The sequence below is a fragment of the Drosophila albomicans genome, chromosome X, assembly GCF_009650485.2.
Source record: "Drosophila albomicans strain 15112-1751.03 chromosome X, ASM965048v2, whole genome shotgun sequence".
NCBI lineage: Eukaryota > Metazoa > Arthropoda > Insecta > Diptera > Drosophilidae > Drosophila > Drosophila albomicans.
The window spans coordinates 31,985,730-32,010,446 of record NC_047627.2 but is presented as its reverse complement, the minus strand read 5'-3'; the positions used below and the strand labels follow the sequence as shown (position 1 = coordinate 32,010,446).

Genomic DNA, 24,717 nt, shown 5'->3' with positions numbered 1-24,717 from the left:
TGTACATTTCATTCTCAAAAGTTCAAATTCAACGATCGCCTTAGCATTTGCACTCAATCTCAAATTTAAGCTCATCTCGCAAGCAAGCGCTCTCAGTTTTTTTTGCAGCTTGCTGCTGATTTCTGTTTGCCTGTTACTTCGCCTGGAACTTTGGCTTATTTTCAGCTGTTCGCTGTGCCAATTTCGATTGAGGATTGTGGAAGAAAGTTTCTGCGGCAACAGCTAAAAGGAACCTAAATCGATACTGAGCTACCAGGCGAACAGAATCCAGCAGCAAGCAGATCGACGTCATTTGAGTGGAATTTGTGGTTGAGTGGAAATTGAGTTTGTTTTATTACATCGAATGTGCGTAGGACAAAAGCTTTGAGTTGTTAAACGAAAGTTAAATTGGAAATTCTATTAAATGAGCGTTAAAATTTAAATCGCAGAAATTTGAAATTTGCAAAAGTTTGTAAAAAATAAAGTAAAGAGTGTTCGTAGGACAAAAGCTTTGAGTCTTTGGTAAAGCGAACGTTAAATTTTGAAATCTTGCTAAACGAAAGTTAAATTGGAAATTTTACTAATTGAGCGTTATAATTTAAATTGCACAAATCTTAAATTTGCAAAAGTTTGTAAAAAATAAAGTTAATTACTTACCTGTAATTTAATAAATAATATTTAAATTTTATAATCGCCTAAAGTTTTCTTTCCTTTTCATTTCATTCATCTTTCCAGCTTAAATTTGTGTAATGTAATAAATAAAAAAAATGCATTACTTTTGTATAACAAGTTTTTTGTTTTGAGCGTTATAATTTAAAACGTAGAAATTTTAAATTTGCAAAAGTTTGTAAAAAAATAAATAAAAATAAATTACTGCATACGGAGTTTAATAATTTCTATTTATAATTGAAAATTGCTTAAAGTTTTTATTCCTTTTCATTTCATTCTTCTTTCCAGCTATGAAGTAAATAAAATATGCATTGCTTTTGTATAACAAGTTTTTTGTTTTATTTGTATTTTAATCGTATATACATATATAAATTGGAACTAAATAGAATTTCAAAAAGGAACAAACCAAATCGAATATTGAACATTGAATGGAATCGGGAATTAAAATGTCATTAACAGCTAAATTGTTTCGATAGTTGTTCCAATACAATATACGTTTCATTTTTCATTTCATTTTTTGTTTCTTTTGTATTCTCTTCTTTCTTTTCTTTTCTTTTCTTGTAATATGTTATGTGTTACATTTGTTTTTGCCTTTGTTGTTGTTGTTGTTGTTGTACTGTACCATTTTATTAGTTTCTCTTTTTTTTTTTAATTTAGTTTTCTTGAAGATTGGCTAGTTTCAGATACATTTACTGAAAGTGGGGAGGGATGGGTACATTTAATTGCTGGCAAACATTTATTTCTTTTCTTTTTTCTTTTTTTTTTTTGTTCGTGTGCTGTTCTCTTTTTTTCGGCTTTCATTTACGTTTTTCCGTTTTTTTTTCTTCATTTTTTTTGTTGTTATTTTATAATTATAAATGTTTTTTTTTGTTTTTACAATATGCTTAATTTGTGTATTTGGAAAAATTATTTGGGCATTTTTCTAGTTTTTATTTTATTTGTAATATTCTTTTTTCTTTTTTTGTTTTTAGCGCATGCACATTGCACCTTGTCCATATATTACAGGGTATTTATTTAATCATTTAGTGTTTTTTTTTTATTTTTATTTGAATGATATATTCCTTTAGCTATGTAAATACTCGCAACCATAATTATTATACATATTCTGAATTCATTTTTGTTTTTTTTTATTTAATAGTTTTTAACGTGTGTCGAATTTTGAGTATATCATGTATATCTGATATATATATATATTTTTTTTATATATATTATATACATGCATATAAACAAGTGTATGTATGTATTCGTGAGTGTATTGTGTGTGTGTGTGTGTTGTCTACGAGTGTATGTGTGTGTGAGTGTGTGTGTGTGTGTGTATGCGTGTGTAGAAAAAATCAGTCTAATGTATTAAGGCAACGTGAGAGCTTTACATTTTTTTTGTCATTATCATTTATCCATCATCAACATCAACAAGATCGGTTCGTCAATATGTCAATTGATCAATATATTGTAGTTGTTTTTCTTTTTGTTTATATTTATCATTCACCAACAACAACTTTTTGACTTTGCTTAATTAATTAATTGTTTGTTTTCTTGTTTCTGTTTTTGCCAACTTACATCTTATATAGTTTAAATACTTGTATATATTATTTATTTAGTGATAAGGTTTTGTTATGCTTTATTTTCTTTTACATTAATAATTAACAGTAAAATTTTGGTATGTTTTGTGTTTCGCTTTGTTTTTTTGTTTAATCAATAAATTTATATAAATTCTTTGTTAGTTTTCATTTGATTTTTTTTTTGTTTTGTTTTTGTTTTAATGTTGTGTGTATTGGCTAGGAAAGCAATAGTTGTATATTAATATTAGTTTAAAGAAGACACAAGACATGGGCAAGGACCGGGTATTACCATAATAATAATAATTATAATATAATATAATAATAATAATCGTAATAATAATTAGAGTAAAATTAGTGAAAAGCATTTTGGTTTTGAGTTGTTTTTCCTTTCATTGCGTCCTGCTCCATTTCGATATATATATGTATATATATATGAGGGCTATATAATAGTTATATATATATCATTTCCATGTTTTTTTTTTGTTTTTTAATACTAACAAAAATGTAATTTTTGCTTTCATTTTTTTTGTTGTTGTTTTTCTGTGTGTCGTGTTTAGAATCGAATTAGTGTAAGAATTCTGTCTATACATAATTAATGAATTAATTAATTTGTTTACGAATGTTTTTACCGACTAAAATTTAGTGAAAAAGCTAATCCAACCGCCGTCTGCTTTCTTTCCTTTCTTCTACTTTCCTTTCCATTTCATCATCAGTTTTTTATATATATGTTATGTATGTACAGGCGACAATATATAGTATAACAAAACTATAGCTAATAGTATAATATGTACTTGTTGTTGTTGTGTATTATTTACATTTATCCAATGCTTTTTACAGTCGTTTTAAAAACTCTACTTTGATTACATTTACTTGCGTATGTTACTTGGAAGTATTTTGTTGAATTCGTTATCGTTATCGTTATCGATCTAGTTTTAGTTTTAGTTTTAGGTTTAGGTTTTAGTTTTTTAGTTGGGGCTTAACGCTGGGTAATTGTTCACTCGAATGATATAGCAAGCGCTGTCGTCCTATCCAGTATCTTTATCTTTATCTTTATCTCATTCTTATTCGATCTGTTTGTCTGTCTGTCTGTCTCTGTCTAAACTGTGGTGCCACTCGCTGCGCTTTCATCCTCTTCATCCTCCTCCTCTTCATCCAACTCCTCCTTTTCTTCGACCTCTTCTTGTGTTGTCTCCTCCTTTTGCAACTCCTCCGTTTGCTGTTCATGCTCCTCCGCCTTTGGCAGCGTTTCCAACTCTGGCTCCTGCTTTGTTTCCACTTTTTCTGCTTCTACCTCCTTCTCCACTAGCTTAGCTACTGCTTCCAACTGCTGCTCCTCTTCCACCGGCAACTGCTCCAACTCCAACTGCTTCTCCGCCTGCTCTGGCGGCGGTGTGGGCGTCGTTGTGATCGGCGTGCTACTTGGCGTTGGTGTTCCGCTTGGCTCCAGTGACAACTCCTCAATCGAAGGCGGCGAACTCGTCGCCGTCGCTGTCGCCCCAGCTTGCTCGGCTTCCAGGGCATTTGCATCGTCTTCGAGCTGTTGTAAATGCTTGCGCAGCTCCTCCTCCTGCTGCTCCTCGAGCAGCTGCTGCTGTGCCAAACGACTCTCCTCCAGCTGACGCATCAGCTCCGGCGGCAGCTCGCCCGTATAATCGAAGGCAGCAAATGGCTCGGATGTGTCAATGTTGATCGCTTGCTTCTTCTTGTCCGCAATCAGTTTCCACATGTTCAGCAGCGTGTTGAAATTCATCAGATCAATGCCCGGCGGTGGATTCACACCCGGCGGCAATGTCAAGACACCAGCTCTAGCTGCTGCTGTTGTGCCACCTGCTGCTCCAGCTCCAGCTCCACTGCCAGACGCACTGCAGCGGAACATGTCGTCATCAACGATTGGATTCGATGCGCCATCGTCATCATCATCGCTGCTGCTACTGCTGCTAACGGCTCGTATCTTGTGCTTGTGGGATTTGCTGCCACTGCTGATGGCGCTGGCGCTGGCCGCAATCCCCGCCAGCTTCTGCTGCATGCTGCTGGTGTACTCGTGGAAGTCGCGCTGCATCGAACTGCGACGCGAGCCGGCGGCCATCTCCTCGCTGCTGCTGCCCAAGATTTGATTGTACTCACGCAATCCGAGCTCCTCGACGGGCACATAATGCTCGCCGATCTCAATTAGATAGACGCAGCGATTCACATGCGAACGGAAGAGCACATCCTTGTGATTGGGCACCCAGACGTGCACCACATGACCCACCATGCCGGCACTCGGTTCCCAATCCTTCCAGCTCAAGCGACCGCCGTTGGCACGCATGTGATCCGTTGGCCAGACCACAGCATCGATGATGTCCAGACAATCGTAAATCTGTGTGTGAGTGTGGAGTGATTAGAACAAGTAAGAAAGCTACAGTCGAGTGTACTCGACTGTGAGATACGCGCTACCCATTTTGAATAAAATAAATATATTTTGCGGTATTATTCTCAAAATATACCAAAATACTACAAAAATACAAATAAGTATACTAAGTGGTATATTTGGTATATCGATATAGTACCGCATTCGAAATATACCATAGACGGCACAATATACCAGATTGTCAGACAAAAAAAACAAAGACCCCTAGTAAGTAGGCGTTTTTGCCCATACAAAAGTATTTCTTCAATAACTTCCAGAATTTTAATCTGATCGCAACCAAATTTTCAGGAATCATAACTACTATAGTTATTTGCACCTCTAGCTTTAAAATTACGCTTGTTATTCGATTTTTTTGATTTGCGGGGGCGGAAGTGGGCGTGGCAAAAATTTGAAACAAACTTGATCTGCGTGCAAACATAACAAATGCTGTCGAAAAAAGATTATAGCTCTATCTCTTATAGTCTCTGAGATCTAGGTGTTCATACGGACGGACAAGAATATATATACTTTATAGGGTCGGAGATGCCTCCTTCTACCTGTTGCATACATTTCCTGCCGGCACAAAGTTGTAATACCCTTTTTACCCTATGGGTAGCGGGTATAACAATGCTGCAAAACTGATGCTTAAAGCTAGCTTTAACTCACCCCTGTGTCGTCCACGATGATGACCTTTCTGTAGATCTCAATGCGCGGCTTTCGAGGCGTCGCATTCGCCGCCGCCGCACTTCCCGCTGCTGTTGCTGCGCTGGTCGTGGTTGCCTCATTGGCCATGAGGCAAATGGGTCCCTTGGTCTTGCGTGGATAATCCCCTGGCGTGGTTATGATGTTGCCCACGCCCATGGCAACGCCGAGACTGCCGGAGGACGAGGAGAGCTTCGTGGCACGCGGACTGGGCTCATGCTCAGCCAACAGTTCCGAACGCATGGGCGCTGCATCCTTGCTGCTGGGCAATGCGACGACGACGTCTGAGGTGCCGCTGGCAATGGGCAAAGTAGCGCGTCGTGCGCTCGCCTGCAACTGTCCGCTGCCTCCTCCTCCTCCTCCTGCTCCTGCACTGCGCGCGGCACGTGGTCCACTGCTGCTGGCACGCAAATTCGAACCGGAAGCCACTTGATCCTGATCCCGTTCACGATTCAACAGTCCTGCGATCAGCGTTGTCGACGTGGGCTTCACTGGCATCACGGCCAAGCCGCCGCGCACCACGGCCAACGTGTCGCTCACATAGCTGCCGCCAAGACTGCCCGCCATGCCGTGACTCATACCCGGCACATTGCCCGATCGGACGCCGTAGTAGCTGTTGACGGTGAGCGTGTTGTAGAGCGGTGCCGATATGAACACCGGCGCCAACTCGCCACCCGAATCGCCGCCCGTGCTGCTCGCTGTGCCCGGTGCACTGACGCTGCCTCCACCGCCTCCTGCTGCACCTCCTCCTCCTCCTGCTCCTCCGACTGTGCCCGCAGCTCCCGTCACGCCAGCTGCACTCAGATTACTCTGTGCTCCCGCTGCGCTAGCGGCACCACGTGCACCTGTTGTGGCCACTGTGGAACCGGTGCCCACAACGCTGCCGCCGCTACCGAAATTGCAGGTGCCGCCCTGGAGTTGTAGTGAGGCCTCCATGGCGGAACCGGAGCTGCAGCCCTGGCGACAACGTTCGCGTATGCGATGCCACCAATCGAGCACCGTTTGCCTGATCGTGTCCAGCGTGATGGCGCCGCCAATCACCTGACACAGCTGGCCATTGGTGTCCGCATACGATGTGGTCAGCGGGGAGACGTAGATGGGATAGCCAATGGGTTGATCACAGCTCGAGTTGATGATATTGCGCAGCGCCTGCTTTGCATTCTGGATGCTGCCACGCTCGGGATTGCGATTGCGCAAATAGATGAGCTCCTGCTGTTGGCCGGCCCACAAGCCCCGGACGCATTCGCGATTCAATTTGATGACGCGAAAGCTGAGGAAACGCTTCGTCAGCCGGATGATGCGATACTCATCGGAGCCATCCTCCATGACGTGGCGCAGTGCCAGCAAATTGGGTGCACCGCGCAGCACAGCGCTGCGCCACACGGGATCCGCTTCGTGGGAAATGACCAGCTCCTTGGAGCAGCTGTCGATGGCCTCATACAGCGCATGGGGATCGAGAAACTCATCCGGGTTTGTGATGTGATCCTGCTGCAGCTTGAGAGCCATTTTCACAGCGGGCGCAACGACCGCATGCAGCAGTTCCATGTCGGCAAAGACCCATTCGTCGCGTGGCGACGTAATCCGAAAGTCGCCCTTGAACAGCGCGTGCAGACCGTGGAGAAAGAACTCCACGCCGGTCAGCGAACTGTGCGATGCGGTGGCCAGCGAACGACGCGCCAACAGACCCAAGGCCAGGCACAACGACACCAGCGGTGCATCCTTGGACACACTCGCCACTTTTAGCTTCAAGGCCGGTCGCTGCTGATTCGTTGCTCCCACTCCCAATCCCAGGCCGGTTCCCACGGCTGCGCCCTGCATTATGGGCATCGTGCTGGGCAGAATTGTTGTCAGATTTCCATCCTGATGACTAATCCCTGTGGCTGTCGGCGCTGTCGCTGGCTGTGTACGTGGCGAATCCTCCTTGCGCAGCGATTTCCCCGTCGTCGAGGTCGTCGCCTTCGTCAGCTGATCCATATACACACCCACATAGCCACCCAGACGGGGCGCACTCTCCGACGTCTGTCGCGATATGTTGGCAAAACTATGCGAGCTGCTCAACTGATCGACGCCACCGAGCACACTGCTCCCCTCCTGCACCACACCGGGCGCTGTGCATCCGCTGCCGCTGCCGCTCATTGTGGCGCTCTTCTGGGGACGCACGCTGCGTCCCAGCTGCTGCTGGGATTGCGATTTCGACTGCGGTGCTGTGGCGCCGCCATGTGACGAGAGATTCGGTGTGCTCTTCGAGTCGTTGTGGGCGGGCGTTGTATTTGCTGTTGTCGTTGCCGTTGTGCTGACACCAATCGCCACTCCTCCTCCGCCTCCGCCGACTGCTATTGAGGATTGCACAGCTGCAGCTGCAGCGGCTGCTGTTGATGCTGGCGCTGTGGCGGGCGTGGCAGTGGATGACGTTGGTGGCGGCGCTGCAGTTGCTGCTGCTGGTTCCTTGCCCAGCTGCAACTCCTTGCGCTTGTCCACACAGTAGTTGATCCACTTGAGGTACACATAACAGAAGCTGGAGCGTGTGATGCCCACGGCACGAAAATCGAAATCTTCATCCAGATTGAAGTTGAATATGGGATCGAGATCGACAAACTGACGACTCAGCGTATGCTGCAGTGCCTCCTGTATGGGTCCCGATGACAGCCACTGTTCCAGCTTGGGATTCTTCACCACATAGTAGATGATGCTCTACACAAATTGAAAGATAATTAAAGTGCATGTTCGCATATAACACTCTCATCGCTCACCTTGATGTAGTAGGTGATGAGTACTTTGCGGTACTCGAAGACCTGTAGCGTTGCGCTGGCCAGATTATCGGAGATGGAGTAACCTTCGATGACATACTGGGCGGCAACCACCTGCCAGGCGAGCCATCGAGTGGAGAACATGGCGTTGGCGCTGAGCAGACGCGGCAAATGGCCGGGATCACAGCAACAGCAGCCATCGTTGTCCTCCACATCCTCGGTGATGGCTTCCACCTCACGCTGCTGGCAATAGGTGCCACGGAACTCGAGGCCACGCATCTGGAACGTGCACAGCCCGTTGCCCAGCTCGATTATGTGCACCAGACAATTCAAATCATCCGAGGCGAGCACTAAAAAAATAGGAGTTCATTTTTTAATTGAATCAAAGAATAAGACAAGTAAGAAAGTTAAAGTCGAGTGTGCTCGACTGTGAGATAGCCGCTACCCATTTTTAATAAAGCCAAAATATTGCGGTATTACTTTCAAAATATACCGAAAATACTAAAAAATACTGAAAATATATCAAATGGTATGTTTGGTATATCGATATGTAATGGTGTACCATTCAAATAATATACCAGATTGTCACCCAAAGCAACTCAGACCCCTTTTAAGTAGGCGTTTTTGCCCATACAAAAGTATTTCTTTAATAACTTCCACAATTTTTATCTGATCGCAACCAAATTTTCAGGAATCATAACTACTATAGTAATTATTGTATATACCAAAATTTGCCGTTCTACCTTTAAAATTACGCTTCGTTATTAGACTTTTTTGATTTGCGGGGGCGGAAGTGGGCGTGGCAAAAATTTGAAACAAATTTGATCTGCGTGCAAACATAACAAATGCTGTCGAAAAAAAATTATAGCTCTAAATTGTATAGTCTCTGAGATCCAGTGTTTCATACGGACAGACGGACAGACAGGCGGACATGGCTAGATCGTCTCGGCTGTTGATGCTGATCAAGAATACTTTATAGGGTCGGAGATGCCTCGTTCTACCATTTCCTGCCGGCACAAAGTTTTAATACCCTTCTACCCTATGGGTACCGGGTATAAATACTCTACTTACCGAAGCAATCGCCCTGGTTAACATTGCCCCATCTGCCCATGAGCAAATCGCCGCACAGCGAATGCTGCAGCGAGCGCGTGAGGTGCTCATAGAAAATGCTATTTAAATTGTTGTCATCGGCGCCCAAATCGCGTTCCAGCTGCGAACTGAGCCGTGTATTGGAGTGATCAATGCGCCGTGTGTTGTAATCGCGTTCCCAGAACTTCACGGGACGCACATACGAGGTGAGAAAAATGGCGCTGCCCAGAAATGGATTCAATGGCGTCGATAACAACGCTGAGATGCCCGCTTGCAAAAACAACATGGCGGAATGCGGCACACTGAATGGCTGTGCGAAAGCATGGAACGCTGAGCCCCATGTGATCTGCCATGGCGCTATGTACGTCACTATAAACTGCAACTGTAAAACAAAAAAAGATGTTAAACAAAAAAAGATATTTAAATTTATTGTCGACTTACCTTAAGCAGAAAATCACAGCATTTGCGGAAGGCGAGTGAAACGAAAAAGTAGTCAATGATGAAGCTTTCGGTGGCCATGGCAAAGTCAATGCGAAAGAGCAGGACGGTGAATATGATGATCAGGTATTGGTTTGTGGGATCCGAGTAAGCGTTGCGCACAACTGCAAAGGAAAAGGAGCAATGTTTAAAATTGATACGGATAGATGGCGCCAAACTAGAACTTTAGATGGCGCCAGACTATAACTTTAGATGGCGCTATTCTACAGTACTATATCGATTATTTGCTATCGATTTACGGTATTTAAATACCGCTTTATTGTATACTCACATTTGATGGCGCAAACGGCCACGATGAGCGTGCCCCAGGGAACCCCAAATTTGTTGGCAATCAACTGCGAGTCGGCGGTCAACGATGAGATGGCCAGCAGCGGAAAGAGCACATTACGCTCCAGGACACTCAAATAGATGTAGAACTTCTCGAACCACATGATCTGCGGTGCATTCAACACCTCAAACTGTCCGAACTCCTTCTGTCGCAACAGCGGTCGGGCGAAGCACAGCCACGGCATATGCTTGCGCATCTGGGGCACAGCATAGTGGAGGAGCACACCCAGTGTGCCAATGAAGACATACAGCACCACATTGAGATCCGGCTGCAGGACCGTGAACACCGTGCTGCAATGCAGCACAAGCACACTGACCGCCAGCAGGGTCATCACAACGAGATCGTTTTTCAGCCGTGTCGTCACGGTCGCCTGGAGTTTACGCGGCAACGGATCGGGCAACTCATTGTCCAACTCGGTGTCGCCATCACCGTCCTGTGGCACCGCTGTGGCATCCCCATCGACGGCATCAGCATCGCCATCGGCATCGATGACAGCATCTGTGGTCGCTGTGCCAGCGCCGGCAGTCAGCGTGGACATATCACCCGGATTGGTGGTGGAGGAACTGGATATCTTGTCATCCTGTGCCGCATCAGTCTTGGGCTCCTCATACACATGCACCTCCTGGCTGTGGCTGGGCGTTGCCTTGATCCCCTGATCATCGGCCAGCTCCACCGCTTGGCCATCATCGGCGGGATCAACGCCAATCGATGCATAGGAGCTGGATGCGGTAATCGCACGTTTACTGCTGCTTATCGTCTTGCCCAGCGTTTGACTGCTGCCCAGCGACGATGCCTTCGATTTGCTGTGCTTCTGCTCCAGCTGCAGTTGCAGCTCTTGTTCCGCATCCGCATCGCCATCCCCATCAGCATCGCCATCGTCCTGATCCTGCTCCTGTTGCGCCTGCTCCTCGTCCACCTGTTGCTGTAACTTCTCCAGCGAACTCAACTCGATGTGCTCATTGCTATTCGCCGTCGAACTGATCAGTTCAGTGGCTCCGTTGTTTTGCTGCTGTCGCGGACGTAATAGCTCCTGACGCTTGGGACGATTCAGCGGCTGTTTCTCCTTGCTATTCCGACTGCTGCTGTTGTTGTTATTATTGTTGTTATTGTTGATGTTGCTGTGCACGTTCAGCGGATTAACGTTCTCGTCGTCATCCTCGCGATATGTGCTCACAATGCACGTCTTGATGAGACGCCACAGGTGACTGAAATCGCTGGCGGAACGCGACAGATGATATCCCAGTGGTATGAGCATGGCACAAAAGATCGAGAACAGTATGTTTTGTGTGCCATGATGCTGGTCGAGCGACGCATAAAGCGGCCCATAGAGCAGCATGATCGCCAGCACAGAGCGCAGCAGACACAGAAAGGAGCCTAGATGAAGAAGAGAAATGGAATCAGTTTCGGTTCTTATTATTAATGATATTTTATGGAAATAACAAATGAAATTCCTAAAGCATCTAACTAAATCAATAGTAAACAAATTTCAGAACTAATTGAAAAACATATTTCTATATAAAATATTTTGTTATTTTCTTGTTAAGTCTTGTAATTAGGATAATTATAATTCTATTTTCCAAGTTTTAATACTTGATATTAGAAATATATATAAAAGCTTAACAAAACAGAATAACTTCGAGGTAAATCGAGTTCAACAAGTCTTTGCTCCTTTGCTTAAGTGTTCAATTCAATTAAATGGCCAGAAATTGAATATAATTGACGACAAATTTTATATGACCCCCTGCAATTCAATAACTGCCCTTTATTATGCTTTTGCTCAGCACAATTCATTAATTAATTGGACTCAAATAACGCACAAGTTATTTTTATCGCATCCTAATGAAATCACCATAAACTAGCTGGGGTGAAAAAACTCCTTTACTGCAATCGAGTCTTAGAGACTTTGGCTGATTTGGTATATTTTGTGATATATGGTATATTTTCAATGCCCAATGCCCTGTCGATATATGCCTTCGGTATGTTTTAGTATTTTTAAAATGTGGTTTATTTTGTAGTCTATATTATATTTTGAAGGTACTACTATTTCGATATACCAAATATAGTATTTGGTATATTTTAGTATTTTATAAGTTGCTTTGGTAGACAATCTGGTACATTTTCACTCTATGATATATCTTGAATGTACTACAATTGCGAATTACCAAATATAGACTCAGTATATTTTCTTTTAAGTATGTTTTGTATATTAATTTGATATATTTGTAGAATATGGTTTTATTGACAATGGATAGCGAGTCTCTCGAGTGTGCTCGACTGTAGTTTTCGTAATTGGTTTTTTTTTCGATTTGAGGAATTTTTAAAATGATAAAATACAAATACCCCAGGAGATCTAACATCAATCTCTTATGTCCCTTAGAGATCTAATTGCTAATACGAACGAGCAGACAGACAGACAGATCTTTAACTATATACTTAGTATATAGATTTAGATGTTAATACAAGCGAACAGACTGACATATAGAGAGTTCCTTAACCATAACTTAGTTTTATATCTCTTGAATCTCTATCACTTACCCAACAGACTGCTCGCTGCGTTGCCGCCAAACAGATGCATATCGAGCTGCTCCAGCAGGTACATGAGGAACGTGTTGATCTGCGGACACAAGCCCACCGAGAAGATGATGGGAAAGCACAGCAGCAGCACATACAGGGATTGCAGCAGCAGCTCAACGACGCTCGCGGGCGAATATCGAACCCCGAAGAAGGACTGCAAGGCCGGCGGTGTTTCATCATATTCGGCATCCAAACGCTTGAGGAGCAGCAGCAAACCGCCGCATAGACAAAAGTAAATGGCTCGCGAATACGCGACGGTTTTGTTGAATCCATGGACCGGTGAGGCGGCATCCGGTTGAACGCTCTTCACCAGCGAATACTGAGCACCCGCAATCACCGCACAGAACAACAGCACACACAGATCCTTGTAGTGATTATGCTGGAGTATTGCAGCGCCCAAGCAGGCGACCAAAGTGCACAGAACGCTCGCCAGCAACACGTGCAACCAATGAAGATCGCGATCGAAGAGCGCCAACAACTCCAACCGATCCATGGCGATCTTGAACTCATGCTCCTGGCCGCACCACTTGAAGCGATACTTGTAGAAGCTCTTGGGCGCCACCGGTTTCTCGGCAGCCAGCAGACACGGCGGTCGCCAATAGTCGCAGTATTGGGCGAAATGTCCGTCCACATTGAGCATGGGTTGGCTGCTCAGTTGCTGTTGTTGTTGCTGCTGCTGTTGCAGTTGCTGCAACTGTTGTTGCTGCTGCTGCAGTTGCTGTTGTTGATGTTGCTGATGCTGTTGCTGATGCTGCGAGAGCGCAACACTTGAGTCACCGCCTCCTCCACCGGCTGCACCACTTGCCTCGCTCAACTGCTGCTGCTGTTGCTGCGACGCCTGACGTTCGCTGCGCATCATATTGAAGAGCTCCTGCAACGCGGCCGTTGCCACCGAGCTCCCGCTACGCGATGCACTCCCCATCAGCGCCAATTGCTGCGAGTTGCTCTCTCCACCGGTTGCCACAGTGCCACCTCCACCCGAGCTACCGCTCGCTGCCGCTGCGGCTGCCATCTGTTCGTAGATCAACTTGCCTTCCAGACGCAACTTGTCGCGATTCAGGCCGGAAAGCGTCATGTGCTCCACACTGCCGCCGCAAGCGTTGCCCTGCATCGTCTGGAGCATATCCTGATACAGCTGCAGGTGTGCGCTGGACATGTTCGGCGGCACCATGTTGGGATTGGCCAGCACTGGCGTTCCATCCGTCAGCAGGCCCGCAATGGGACGTCCACGATCGTCCACCGGACCGCCATTCATCACCCAAAGCATCTTGTGTATCTCGGAGGTGTCCGTCAAGCTGATGCTGTGCGTGGAGTTCGAGGAGCTGGAGTTGCGCGACGCATTCGCCGAGGGGCGATGCAGATTGACGATGTGATTGCTGCTGCTGCTGCTGGTGGCCACGTCCCCAATCAGTTCCCGATACTTCACCACCTTGGGTATGGCCCCCAAACTGCGTGCCGCCATCCGTGAGGTGCACGGTTGCTCCTCATCCGGTTCGTGCTGATGCTGCAGTTGTTGTTGCTGCTGATGCTGGATCGATGCTGCTGCTGCTGGCGGCAACTGCTCCATCCCCGCGAGCAATTGATCCTTGGAACTGGCGCTCACCTGTTCACAATCGCTCGAGGGGCAACCCGAGTCCGCTTCGCTGCGTATCAGCTGGCTACGATGCGGTGCACCGCCCACGCCCGCTCCCGCTGCTCCGCCGCCTCCATTGCCGGCTGGACCTGGCTGCGCTAGCTCCTGACGCAACGCCTGCTCCGCAGCCATTTCACGGGCGCTTTGCTGCTGCTGCCGATTACTGAGCAGCGGCGAACGCGATCCCGTATTGTTGTCCAGCTCCTCGTCATCGGAGGCAGCTCCTCCTCCTCCGTCGGCCGCTGCCACGCCGGCTTCCTGTGGCGTATTCCGCTTGCAGGTCTTGAGCACATCGTCCAGCTGGCTGTGCGTCTGCTGCAGCTCGTTCAGTATGTGCTCCAGATTGTCATCGAAATCCTTGAACACATCATCGTCATCGTCCGCCAGTATCCCGCCCACATCCGACTCGGCGCTGTGATGCGTCTGACTGCAGCCCAGGGCACGCGTTCGCCTTCGCACCGGCACATCGTCGAGCTCATCGTCATCGTCGTGATCCTGATGATGATCCAAATGCTGGTGACGCAGCGACGACGATGACGTCGCCTCGTCGCCCGTCTTCTCATCCAGGTGCTCCACAATAGGATAGACGGGCGGCTCAATCAGGGCGGTGGTGGAGCCACAAGCGCTGGCGCTGCCAAAGATGACGCTGCTACAGCTGCTGCCAACTCCTCCTCCGCCTCCTCCGCCACTGGCGCCACGTTCCATGTAGTTCTGGTCGACGAGACGCGGCGGGGGATACAGATTGAGATGGGGATTGCGCACGAGACTCTTGCTGGGCGGCGGCAGAGGATTACGCAGCTGCTGCTGTCCGCTGATTGCCTCCACGCTATTGGGATGCGGGCACAGATTCGAGACAGAGGCCTGCGGACACAGCACTTCCAGTGCAGCGCTCTTGATGCGACGCACCCCCGAGCCGCCACCTGAGGATGCTCCACCTGAGGTGGCGCCCGCTTGCTTCGAGCTACCGCTGCCCTGTTGCTTGTGATAGCTGGTGGCATTGGAATGTCGTCGTCGCTTCATGGCCGCCGTGCTGCTGCGATTGCTTCCACCTCCCGTGATTGCGTCTCCCGACTGTCCGGATTCTGTGGGTCGCGCCCAAAGCTGCAGTGCTGACATCGTGCTGCTTGGATCCTTGCGTATGAGCAGCTGATTGTGATGCAACTGATGCAGATGCTGCTGTTGCTGCTGCTGCTGCTGATGATGGTGGTGATGATGATGGTGATGATGATGCTGCTGCTGTTGTTGTTGCTGCTGCTGCTGGCCACGAAACGACAACGATTGCTGCGGTGTCTGCTCAATGCCCAGATCCGATTTGGTATAGCTATCATCCTCCAAATACACATCCGACGACGAGTCCAAGATCCACGATTGCAGCGCCCGATTGCAGGCATCGCTGCCGGCTTGTTGGCGTCCCAAACCCAGCTCCATGTCCTCCACATCATCCCCGGCCAGTTGCTTCGATTGTTGCTGCTGCTGCTGTTGTTGTTGCTGCTGCTGCTGCAGTGATTGAAACAGTCCGGCGCGACTTTGATGCTTCAGTCGCTCGTCGTGTGTCTCGGAGCTGCGATGACGCTGCAGACGCGAGGATCGCATGCTGGGCAACAGCAATGAACGCGTATCGCTACCGCCACCGCCAGCTGTTGTTGCTGTGCTGCTGCTACTGCTATTGTTGTTGTTGTTGTTGTTATTGTTGCTGCTGCCGGCTATGAAATGCTGACGCGGATTGCCAGCAGTCTGTGGTCGTTGTTGTTGCGTTGCTTTCGTGTGCAGAAAACTGGAAGCAGCCGCTGCTGTTGTTGCCGCCGCTGTGGTTGCCGCTGCCGTTGTTGTCGCTATCGTGTCCGATTGATTGCGCATCAGTTTAGCACTAAATGTGGGCTGCTCCGAGGCGCCCGTATCCAGGCTGCTCTGACGCTCCAATCGACGACGATGACGTCGACTAAACACCTCGCTGCATTTACGCGACAAATGCCCAGTGCGTGCTCCTCCTGCTCCTGTTCCTGCCATCGTCGTTGTCGACGACGTCGTCGTTGTGTTGACTGCCTGCAAACGCTGGCTATCGCTGCTGGCATCGTTGTTATTGTGGCTGCTGTGGCTGCCGCTGCCCGATGTTCCCCCCTCCAGCACCACCTCGGGATAGACGGCCAGATATTTGCTGAACAACTCGTTGGCCGACATATTGCTGCTCTGTGTGGCGTTCGCAATGCTGGAGCGTATCGATTTGCTGGCAATGGACTGCTGATCCTGTTGACTGCCCGTCGACAGCATCGAGGGTGCATAGAACATTAGCTCAATGGACTCGGAGCTATTCTTCCGATGCACATCAACCTTGAGATCTACAAAATGAAGAGACAGTGTTAGACAGTGTGATCACATTTACAGTTCGCAACTTGGCATTTGCTCACCAATGATGCTGTTCACATTGTCGATGGACATGATGCTGTTCTCCTCGCTGGCCTCATTGATGGCTTGCTCCACGGATAGTCGCGAGCCGCCGCCAACACCGCCAACGCCTCCAACGCCGCTGGCAGCACTTGCGGCACGCATCACTTTCATTTCAATGCCATGCTCCTCGTCACGTTCGCGTTCGCGATCACGATCTCGATCGCTGCGCTGTTCCGTCTCCTTGGTGACCTTGAAGAACTGACTCTTCAGATTCACCTCGGACATGGTCTGTGCACGATCGTATAAACGATGCAGGGCCAGATTGATCAGTTTCACCATTAAAATGGTGCTGCTGGTGAGCACACAATACAAACACCATGTCAGCCAGGTGCTTGGAAAGTACTAGATATATACATATATGGGGGAAAAAGTAACGGATAAGTACAAGTGATGACTAAGTGATGGGGGCGCACGACGCATTAAGCTTACCAGGTAGGCGACAAAGGGCGAACAGAGCAGGTAGAGCCATAGATATAGATGCACCACATTGCAGAAGACACCCTGATGCGGATCGTAGAAGTAGCCGCCGGTCAGTGAGGCCCACACGCCTTGGCGCAGTATCTCCAAGGTCTGTGAACCCATTTTGGCCTATACTGCATCGCTCTCTTCGACACAACAGCAAGAGAGAGAGAGTATCGCAGCAAGCAAAAGGATCGCCGTTATCGCTAGCTCACTCGCACTTGCACTCACTGCTTCTACTGTTCTGCGCTCTCTTTTGCAATTCAGTGTTGCTCTATGTTATATTTATTTATTTATTTTCTTTTTTTTTTTGTAATTTGTAATTTGTATTATCGTTGTTGTGGGTGTGTGCGTGTGTGTGTTGTATGTGTGTGTGTGTGTGTGTGGAGAAGGGGGGGAAGAGAGAGAGAGAGAGAGCTTTTTAAGCTCAGTCAGCCCATTGAAGTTGAAATTCGAGTGTGTGTGTCGCCTTCTCAATCAAAATTTAAAGAAAAGGGGGAAAGTGAAGTCGAAGAAGAATTGGCACAACGCGAGAGATGCTGACTGACTTCACTTGACTTGACTTGGCGAAAACAACGCCAACGAAAAATTGTAACCGAACCGAACCGAACTGAATAACACTCGAAATGAAATAATAATAAATTTATAGAGCAAAGGCGGAAACTCTTTTTTCTTTTCTTATGCTGCACTTGCACTTCGATTTCGAGATTTCAGATTACGGCGCTCTCGCTCGCATTCAACTCACATCAAATCAAATCAAATCACATCACATCGATTTCAATTTCAATTCTCTCTCTCTTGCTGTTACTACTGATTGACTGGCTGACTGACTGGCTGGCTGGCTGACTGAATGCTGTCGTTGCTGCTGAGTGTTGCTATTGGTTTTGAGTGTCTTCGTGGAGATGCAGCTTGTGTGCACCGTAGAAGTGTCGAAGTCGAAGTCACTGTTGTTGGTACGTGCTGCTGCTGCTGCTGCAGGTTTTTCTCCGTTTTCTCTTCGTTGCTTCGTTTGTTGTCATTGTTGTATGTTTGTTATCAAAACATCATCTGCATCGTTTCAGCAATTGAAATTGAACTTTTCTTTATTTGGCTTTTTGCTCCTCGTTTTTCTCTGTTTTATTTTTTTTTTCTTTTTGCAAAAGTAACACTCACTCCCTATATGCTTTTTGTTTTATTTTGCCTTGTCTTCCGTCTCTGCCGTCGCTATCGCAGGGTGACCGCAATTATCATTTCAAAATATGCCTTTTATAGTTGACATATATACCAAAAATATACCACACGCTACATTTTCGAAAAACGTGTGTGTGAAAGCGCTAATTTTGAAAACTGCTTATTATTATGATTTGTTTTGAAATTTTATTTTTAGTAGTTTAAATTTATTAGATTTGCATCAGACAATTGTTTAGAGGAACTGTAGTTTTGTTTACAAGAAGGAGGTCAATCAAATGGGCAAGTGACAGCAGCGCAAGGCAGAAAATATACCAGCATCAAAAATTACACCTCTGAAAGTCACACTGGTTGCTATGGCAAGTTATCGGTTTCGTATTGTCAACAAGTGTTGGTAAACTGCGCATTAAAATTTAAACAAATGCCGCGCACAGTGTAAAACAATTGATTTAATTTTTTTTAACAACACCCCATTTATTACAACTAAAACTTACGCGCTAACTTATAAGCAATAAAAAAAAAAGAAAAAAAATGAATATGTTCCTAGAGCTAAATTAATACATCACAAAGTAAGTAATCGCATCATTCACTCAATCGAATTACTCACAAAAACTCTATTTGGTTGGATTTTCTTTGGTTTCCTTGGAGTGTAATCCTCAGTCTACGTCGCACTCAGTGCCTGGGGCGCTGGCTGGCTAAAACAATGACAAACTAGACTCAGCGCTCCTCACTGCTGCTCGCATCCGAATGGGCGCCAACATAACTATCCTTGTGCTCATAGTTATGATGATGATGGATGTGTTCCTCCTCCTCCTCGTGTTCGATGGGCAACTGTTGTTCGGCAATGGGATGATGATGTTCGTGATGCTCATGATGATCATGATTGTGGTGATTGTGGTGGGCATGCTCATGTTTCTCGTGGTGATGAATGTGCTCCTTGGTCTGATGGATTTGAATGGGACGATGCTCCTCGTGGATGATTTTTTTCTCCTCCTTTAGGACAATCGGCTTGTGGTGATGATGCACATGCTTGATCACCGTGTGCACATGTTTTTCGATCTTTTTATGCACTGGCACGTGGATGACAATCTTCTTTTTCTTCTGCTGGCTGTCAGTATGAAAAAACGATCGTTAAATAAGTGTGTACACAAAACACATAAAAAAAACTATACCCAGCATTTGTTTCTTGCACACAGACTAACATAAAGACCAGCACAGCCAAGATTGATAGCTTCAACAACTGTTAAAATAGAGATAATGCAACTAGGACAACGAGGATACACATGTGATATGTAATTACCGCACTGCGATTATCCATGTTGCTTAAAAGCGTTGAGGTGGAAAGTGGTTTAACGATGTGAAGGCTCGAGCAGCTCGATAACGAATGATTGTTGGCACAGTGTGGCCAAATTATTTTATATCACGAACTTCACAACAACACACAACACAACCGCACAAATGAAATGGAATGTGACGTTTGGAATGCGCCGGCGCCGCTCGGCTTCGCTTCCGTGCAGCGAAAACAAAACAGCAACAAGCAACAACAAAAATAGTCGAAAACAAAACAAACGTCAACACACAAAGCGCACGCGTTCAACAAGCAACAAGAAACCTGCAATTTATAATTCGCATTGTAAGCCGAAAGTGCAATGGCAATCATCATGTTAATGCTGATTGTGGGTGTTTTCTACAGTTTCGTTGCAGTTTGCTTTGCTCTCACATCCCACATCTTCGTTGGGCAATTTATGTTGTGGTTGCTACGAATATGTTAAACACTCTACAAAGCAATTAATTGCAGCTTTTTATATGCGATCTTATACTTTGAAACTATCATTCTGCTAAACTCTTATACAATTTGAATTGCCGCCATCAAATGGATATGCTAAGCATATTTATACTCACTCTTATACTCATACACTCGTATACTTGTTATTCTTAGCATTGCAGCCTACAAAACTGTGAATATGACTTTCGAGTCCTTATTCGCTACAGTTTGAATTGCACTATTGTAGTTCCACTTCTTGCTTAGCAGAGCATTAAAGATTCGCTGCAATTTCATTTTCCCATCGTTTGGAATTTCCTTTTTCGGGTGGTTTCTTATTGTTATTATTATACCACGTAAACTTCTTTCTTTCTACACTTTTCGTATTACAATTTCAATTTTCAATTTTCGCACAGACGGAAGACACTTTGCTTGTCTCGGCTTCGTTGCACTTGCGCCACCGAAACTCAGTCAACGGAAATAAGTTGATGTGTGCAAGAAATGTATTTATTAAGTGCTTACATACAATGCACACACATGCATACATATAATAATGTTATATTATATGAATAGTTATACACTTATGAAGTGTTACCTCTGTGTTACGCAATGAATGATATGAAATGCATTTTTCTCCAGCATTTTCCCTTAACATGTATTTATGTAAAGTCGCGCACATAAATTTGAATATTAATCGACTTGCACATTTGCTATCGATATACAACGTAAGCAACACTGCTGCACTGTGAAAAGAATCAACTCACAGACACACATACACTTATAAGTCAGAGGAAGACGAAGAAGAAGAAGCAGCAGAGCAGCAGCAGTAAAAGAGCAAAATAAGCAAACAAAAAATTATTGTGTAAAGCTCATTTACAGGTAATTAGAAATTGCACAATTCTAGCGCAACAACATTAAAACTCAACATAATCAGCAAACGAAGCCCAATTAATTGTGGCTTAAGTGCATTATCGTGCGGCTTGCGTAAAAAAGTGTGAGACGTGTTCAAGCCGTCATACAAATACACACATACACATATATACTGTCGCTCCATTACCCTGTGTTTTTGTGTGGGTGAGTGTGTATTGGTGTTGGGAGCCAGGCTGTGCTACGCCCCTTGGCAGGGAAGAAGAGGAACGAAATCAATAGAGCTCCGCGATAGACAACAAAATTAACATAATTGGAACAACACTGAAATTTATCTGCTAAGCGGCTGAGTCATTTTTGTATAACAATCGCAATCTCATTTATTTTTTTCTATGATAATTAGTTAAAATCTCTCCCTCTCTTCTCCGCAGCCAAAAACAAGTTCAAAGCGAAGCCTCTGCCACGATGACCGATTCCAAGTACTTCACGACCACTAAAAAGGGCGAAATCTTCGAGCTCAAATCGGAGCTGAACAATGACAAGAAGGAGAAGAAAAAGGAGGCGGTGAAGAAGGTGATTGCAAGCATGACAGTGGGCAAGGATGTCTCTGCACTCTTTCCGGATGTGGTCAACTGCATGCAAACCGATAATTTGGAGCTGAAGAAACTTGTGTATTTGTATCTGATGAACTATGCCAAATCCCAACCGGATATGGCCATAATGGCAGTGAATACGTTCGTCAAGGACTGCGAGGATTCGAATCCATTGATTCGTGCACTCGCCGTGCGCACCATGGGCTGCATTCGTGTGGACAAGATTACCGAATATCTGTGTGAACCGTTGCGCAAATGCTTGAAGGATGAGGATCCGTATGTCCGCAAAACCGCTGCCGTTTGTGTGGCCAAGTTGTATGACATTTCGGCTACCATGGTCGAGGATCAAGGTTTCCTCGATCAGTTGAAGGATCTGTTGTCGGACTCCAATCCCATGGTGGTGGCCAATGCGGTGGCAGCGCTCAGCGAAATCAACGAAGCGAGTCAATCCGGTCAGCCCTTGGTGGAGATGAATTCGGTAACGATTAACAAACTGCTGACGGCTCTCAATGAATGCACTGAATGGGGACAGGTTTTCATACTCGATTCACTGGCCAACTACAGTCCCAAGGATGAGCGTGAGGCGCAATCGATATGCGAACGCATCACACCACGTTTGGCACACGCCAACGCCGCCGTTGTGCTCAGCGCTGTGAAGGTGCTGATGAAACTTCTGGAGATGCTGTCGAGCGATAGCGATTTCTGTGCCACGCTCACCAAGAAACTGGCGCCGCCACTTGTCACTTTGCTCTCGTCGGAGCCGGAGGTGCAATATGTCGCCTTGCGCAACATCAATTTGATTGTGCAGAAACGTCCGGATATTCTGAAACATGAGATGAAAGTGTTCTTTGTCAAATACAATGATCCTATCTATGTGAAACTGGAGAAATTGGACATTATGATCCGTCTGGCGAATCAGAGCAACATCGCTCAGGTGCTCAGCGAACTAAAGGAATATGCCACCGAGGTGGATGTGGATTTTGTGCGCAAAGCGGTGCGCGCCATCGGACGTTGTGCCATCAAAGTGGAGCCATCGGCGGAGCGTTGTGTGTCCACGCTGCTTGATTTGATCCAGACGAAGGTCAACTATGTGGTGCAGGAGGCCATTGTGGTGATCAAGGACATCTTCCGCAAGTATCCCAACAAATACGAGAGCATCATCAGCACATTGTGTGAGAATTTGGATACACTCGATGAGCCCGAGGCACGCGCTTCGATGGTCTGGATCATTGGCGAGTATGCCGAGCGCATTGACAACGCCGACGAGTTGCTCGACAGCTTCCTCGAGGGTTTCCAGGATGAGAACGCTCAGGTGCAGCTTCAGCTGTTGACGGCTGTTGTTAAGCTCTTCCTCAAGCGTCCATCTGACACCCAGGAGTTGGTGCAACATGTGCTGTCATTGGCCACACAGGATTCCGATAATCCCGATTTGCGTGATCGCGGTTTCATCTATTGGCGTCTGCTCTCCACTGATCCCGCAGCCGCCAAGGAAGTTGTGCTTGCCGACAAGCCGCTGATATCGGAGGAAACCGATCTGTTGGAGCCAACACTGCTCGATGAGCTCATCTGTCACATTAGCTCGCTGGCCAGCGTCTATCACAAGCCACCCACAGCTTTCGTCGAGGGACGCGGCGCCGGTGTTCGCAAATCGCTGCCGAATCGTGCCGCTGGCGCTGGCAATGCTGCTGGTGGCGAGTCGTCGGAGACCGGCGGAGGTTCCGAGGCCATGGTTATACCCAATCAGGATTCGCTAATCGGTGACCTGCTGTCCATGGATATTAATGCTCCCGCTATGCCCGCTGCCCCGGCCACAACCACCAGCAATGTGGATTTGCTGGGCGGTGGACTGGACATTTTGTTAGGCGGACCACCGGCGTCTAGTCAGGAGACAGGCGTTGGTTCTGGCGGCGGCGGTGCGAGCAGTTTGCTGGGCGACATCTTTGGGCTGGCGGGCGCTTCGTTGTCGGTGGGCGTACAAATCCCCAAGGTCACCTGGTTGCCAGCCGAGAAGGGCAAGGGACTGGAAATACAAGGCACATTCTCGCGTCGCAATGGCGAAATCTTTATGGACATGACGCTCACCAACAAGGCCATGCAACCCATGACAAATTTCGCCATTCAGCTCAACAAAAACAGCTTCGGTTTGGTCCCCGCTGCTCCGTTGCAGGCTCCACCATTGCCCCCGAATCAGAGCACCGAGATGAGCCTGGCGCTGGGCACCAGCGGTCCCATACAGCGCATGGAGCCATTGAACAATCTGCAGGTGGCCGTTAAGAACAACATCGATATCTTCTATTTCGCATGCTTGGTGCATGGCAATGTGCTCTTCGCGGAGGATGGACAGCTGGATAAGCGTGTGTTCCTCAACACCTGGAAGGAGATCCCGGCGGCCAATGAGCTGCAATACAGTTTGAGTGGCGTCATTGGCACCACCGATGGCATTGCCAGCAAAATGACCACCAACAACATTTTCACCATTGCCAAGCGCAATGTCGAGGGTCAGGATATGTTGTATCAATCGTTGAAGTTGACCAACAACATTTGGGTGCTGCTCGAGTTGAAGCTGCAGCCGGGAAATCCCGACGCAACGCTCAGTCTAAAGTCGCGTTCGGTGGAGGTGGCCAATATCATTTTCGCCGCCTACGAAGCCATCATACGTTCCCCTTAAGTTGATTAATCGCGAGTAGCAGCAGCAAACATCAAGATGCGGTAATCGAAATGAAATTATAAATATTATTAATTGAGTAGTTATTTGAATGTGTTACGCGTTGCAAACTTTGTTAAAGAAGAAAAGAAAAGAATCAATCCAAATGACGATGTGTATTATTATGAAATACTATTATTACATATACTATATAAAAACTATGCATATACATATATATATACACATACATATTATAATCGCCTGTAATTTCTGTAATTCCCCCTTTCATGTTATCGATATCATTATGTGCACGATACAATCGACAGCATCGTTTTTAAGTCGCATTCCAGGAGTGTTGTTTTCAAGCGCTCACTTGTCTCGGAGCTTTCCACGAGTTCTATTCAGGCACACGACGCTTTCCCCCCTACACCCACACACACACACACACACATCTAGCAACAAATTAAAAAAAATATGTAATAAAACACTTATGCTATATACTATATATAACCAAAAAAAAAAGTTTGTGTTTTAATTATATTTATAATCTGAATTAATACACCCTTTGGCAATCATTTTACTTTCACAGGGTATACAGTAATTGTATTTACAT

At 46.4% G+C, this 24,717-nt stretch overlaps 3 protein-coding genes across 3 annotated transcripts; 1 reads left to right on the top strand and 2 right to left on the bottom strand.

Moving 5' to 3' along the window:
* Positions 1–1,281: 1,281 nt before the first annotated feature.
* LOC117578317 (protein pecanex) lies at positions 1,282–18,280 on the bottom strand. Its single transcript, XM_052006787.1, has 10 exons — positions 17,042–18,280; positions 16,573–16,954; positions 14,257–16,503; positions 12,496–14,226; positions 9,904–11,334; positions 9,576–9,736; positions 9,117–9,516; positions 8,049–8,395; positions 5,263–7,989; positions 1,282–4,566 (listed from the first exon to the last, which is right to left on the bottom strand). Exons 1-10 carry the CDS (start codon positions 17,192–17,194, stop codon positions 3,304–3,306), a joined length of 10,842 nt encoding a protein of 3,613 aa, XP_051862747.1. The 5' UTR covers positions 17,195–18,280; the 3' UTR covers positions 1,282–3,303.
* A 385-nt stretch (positions 18,281–18,665) lies between these two features.
* On the bottom strand, positions 18,666–19,639 carry LOC117578331 (histidine-rich glycoprotein). Its single transcript, XM_034263796.2, has 3 exons — positions 19,539–19,639; positions 19,411–19,478; positions 18,666–19,346 (listed from the first exon to the last, which is right to left on the bottom strand). Exons 1-3 carry the CDS (start codon positions 19,554–19,556, stop codon positions 18,956–18,958), a joined length of 477 nt encoding a protein of 158 aa, XP_034119687.1. The 5' UTR covers positions 19,557–19,639; the 3' UTR covers positions 18,666–18,955.
* Positions 19,640–20,762: 1,123 nt separating this feature from the next.
* On the top strand, positions 20,763–24,571 carry LOC117578322 (AP-1 complex subunit beta-1). The gene is made up of 2 exons (XM_034263778.2): positions 20,763–20,879; positions 21,299–24,571. Exon 2 carries the CDS (start codon positions 21,333–21,335, stop codon positions 24,126–24,128), a length of 2,796 nt encoding a protein of 931 aa, XP_034119669.1. The 5' UTR covers positions 20,763–20,879; positions 21,299–21,332; the 3' UTR covers positions 24,129–24,571.
* Positions 24,572–24,717: the final 146 nt, after the last annotated feature.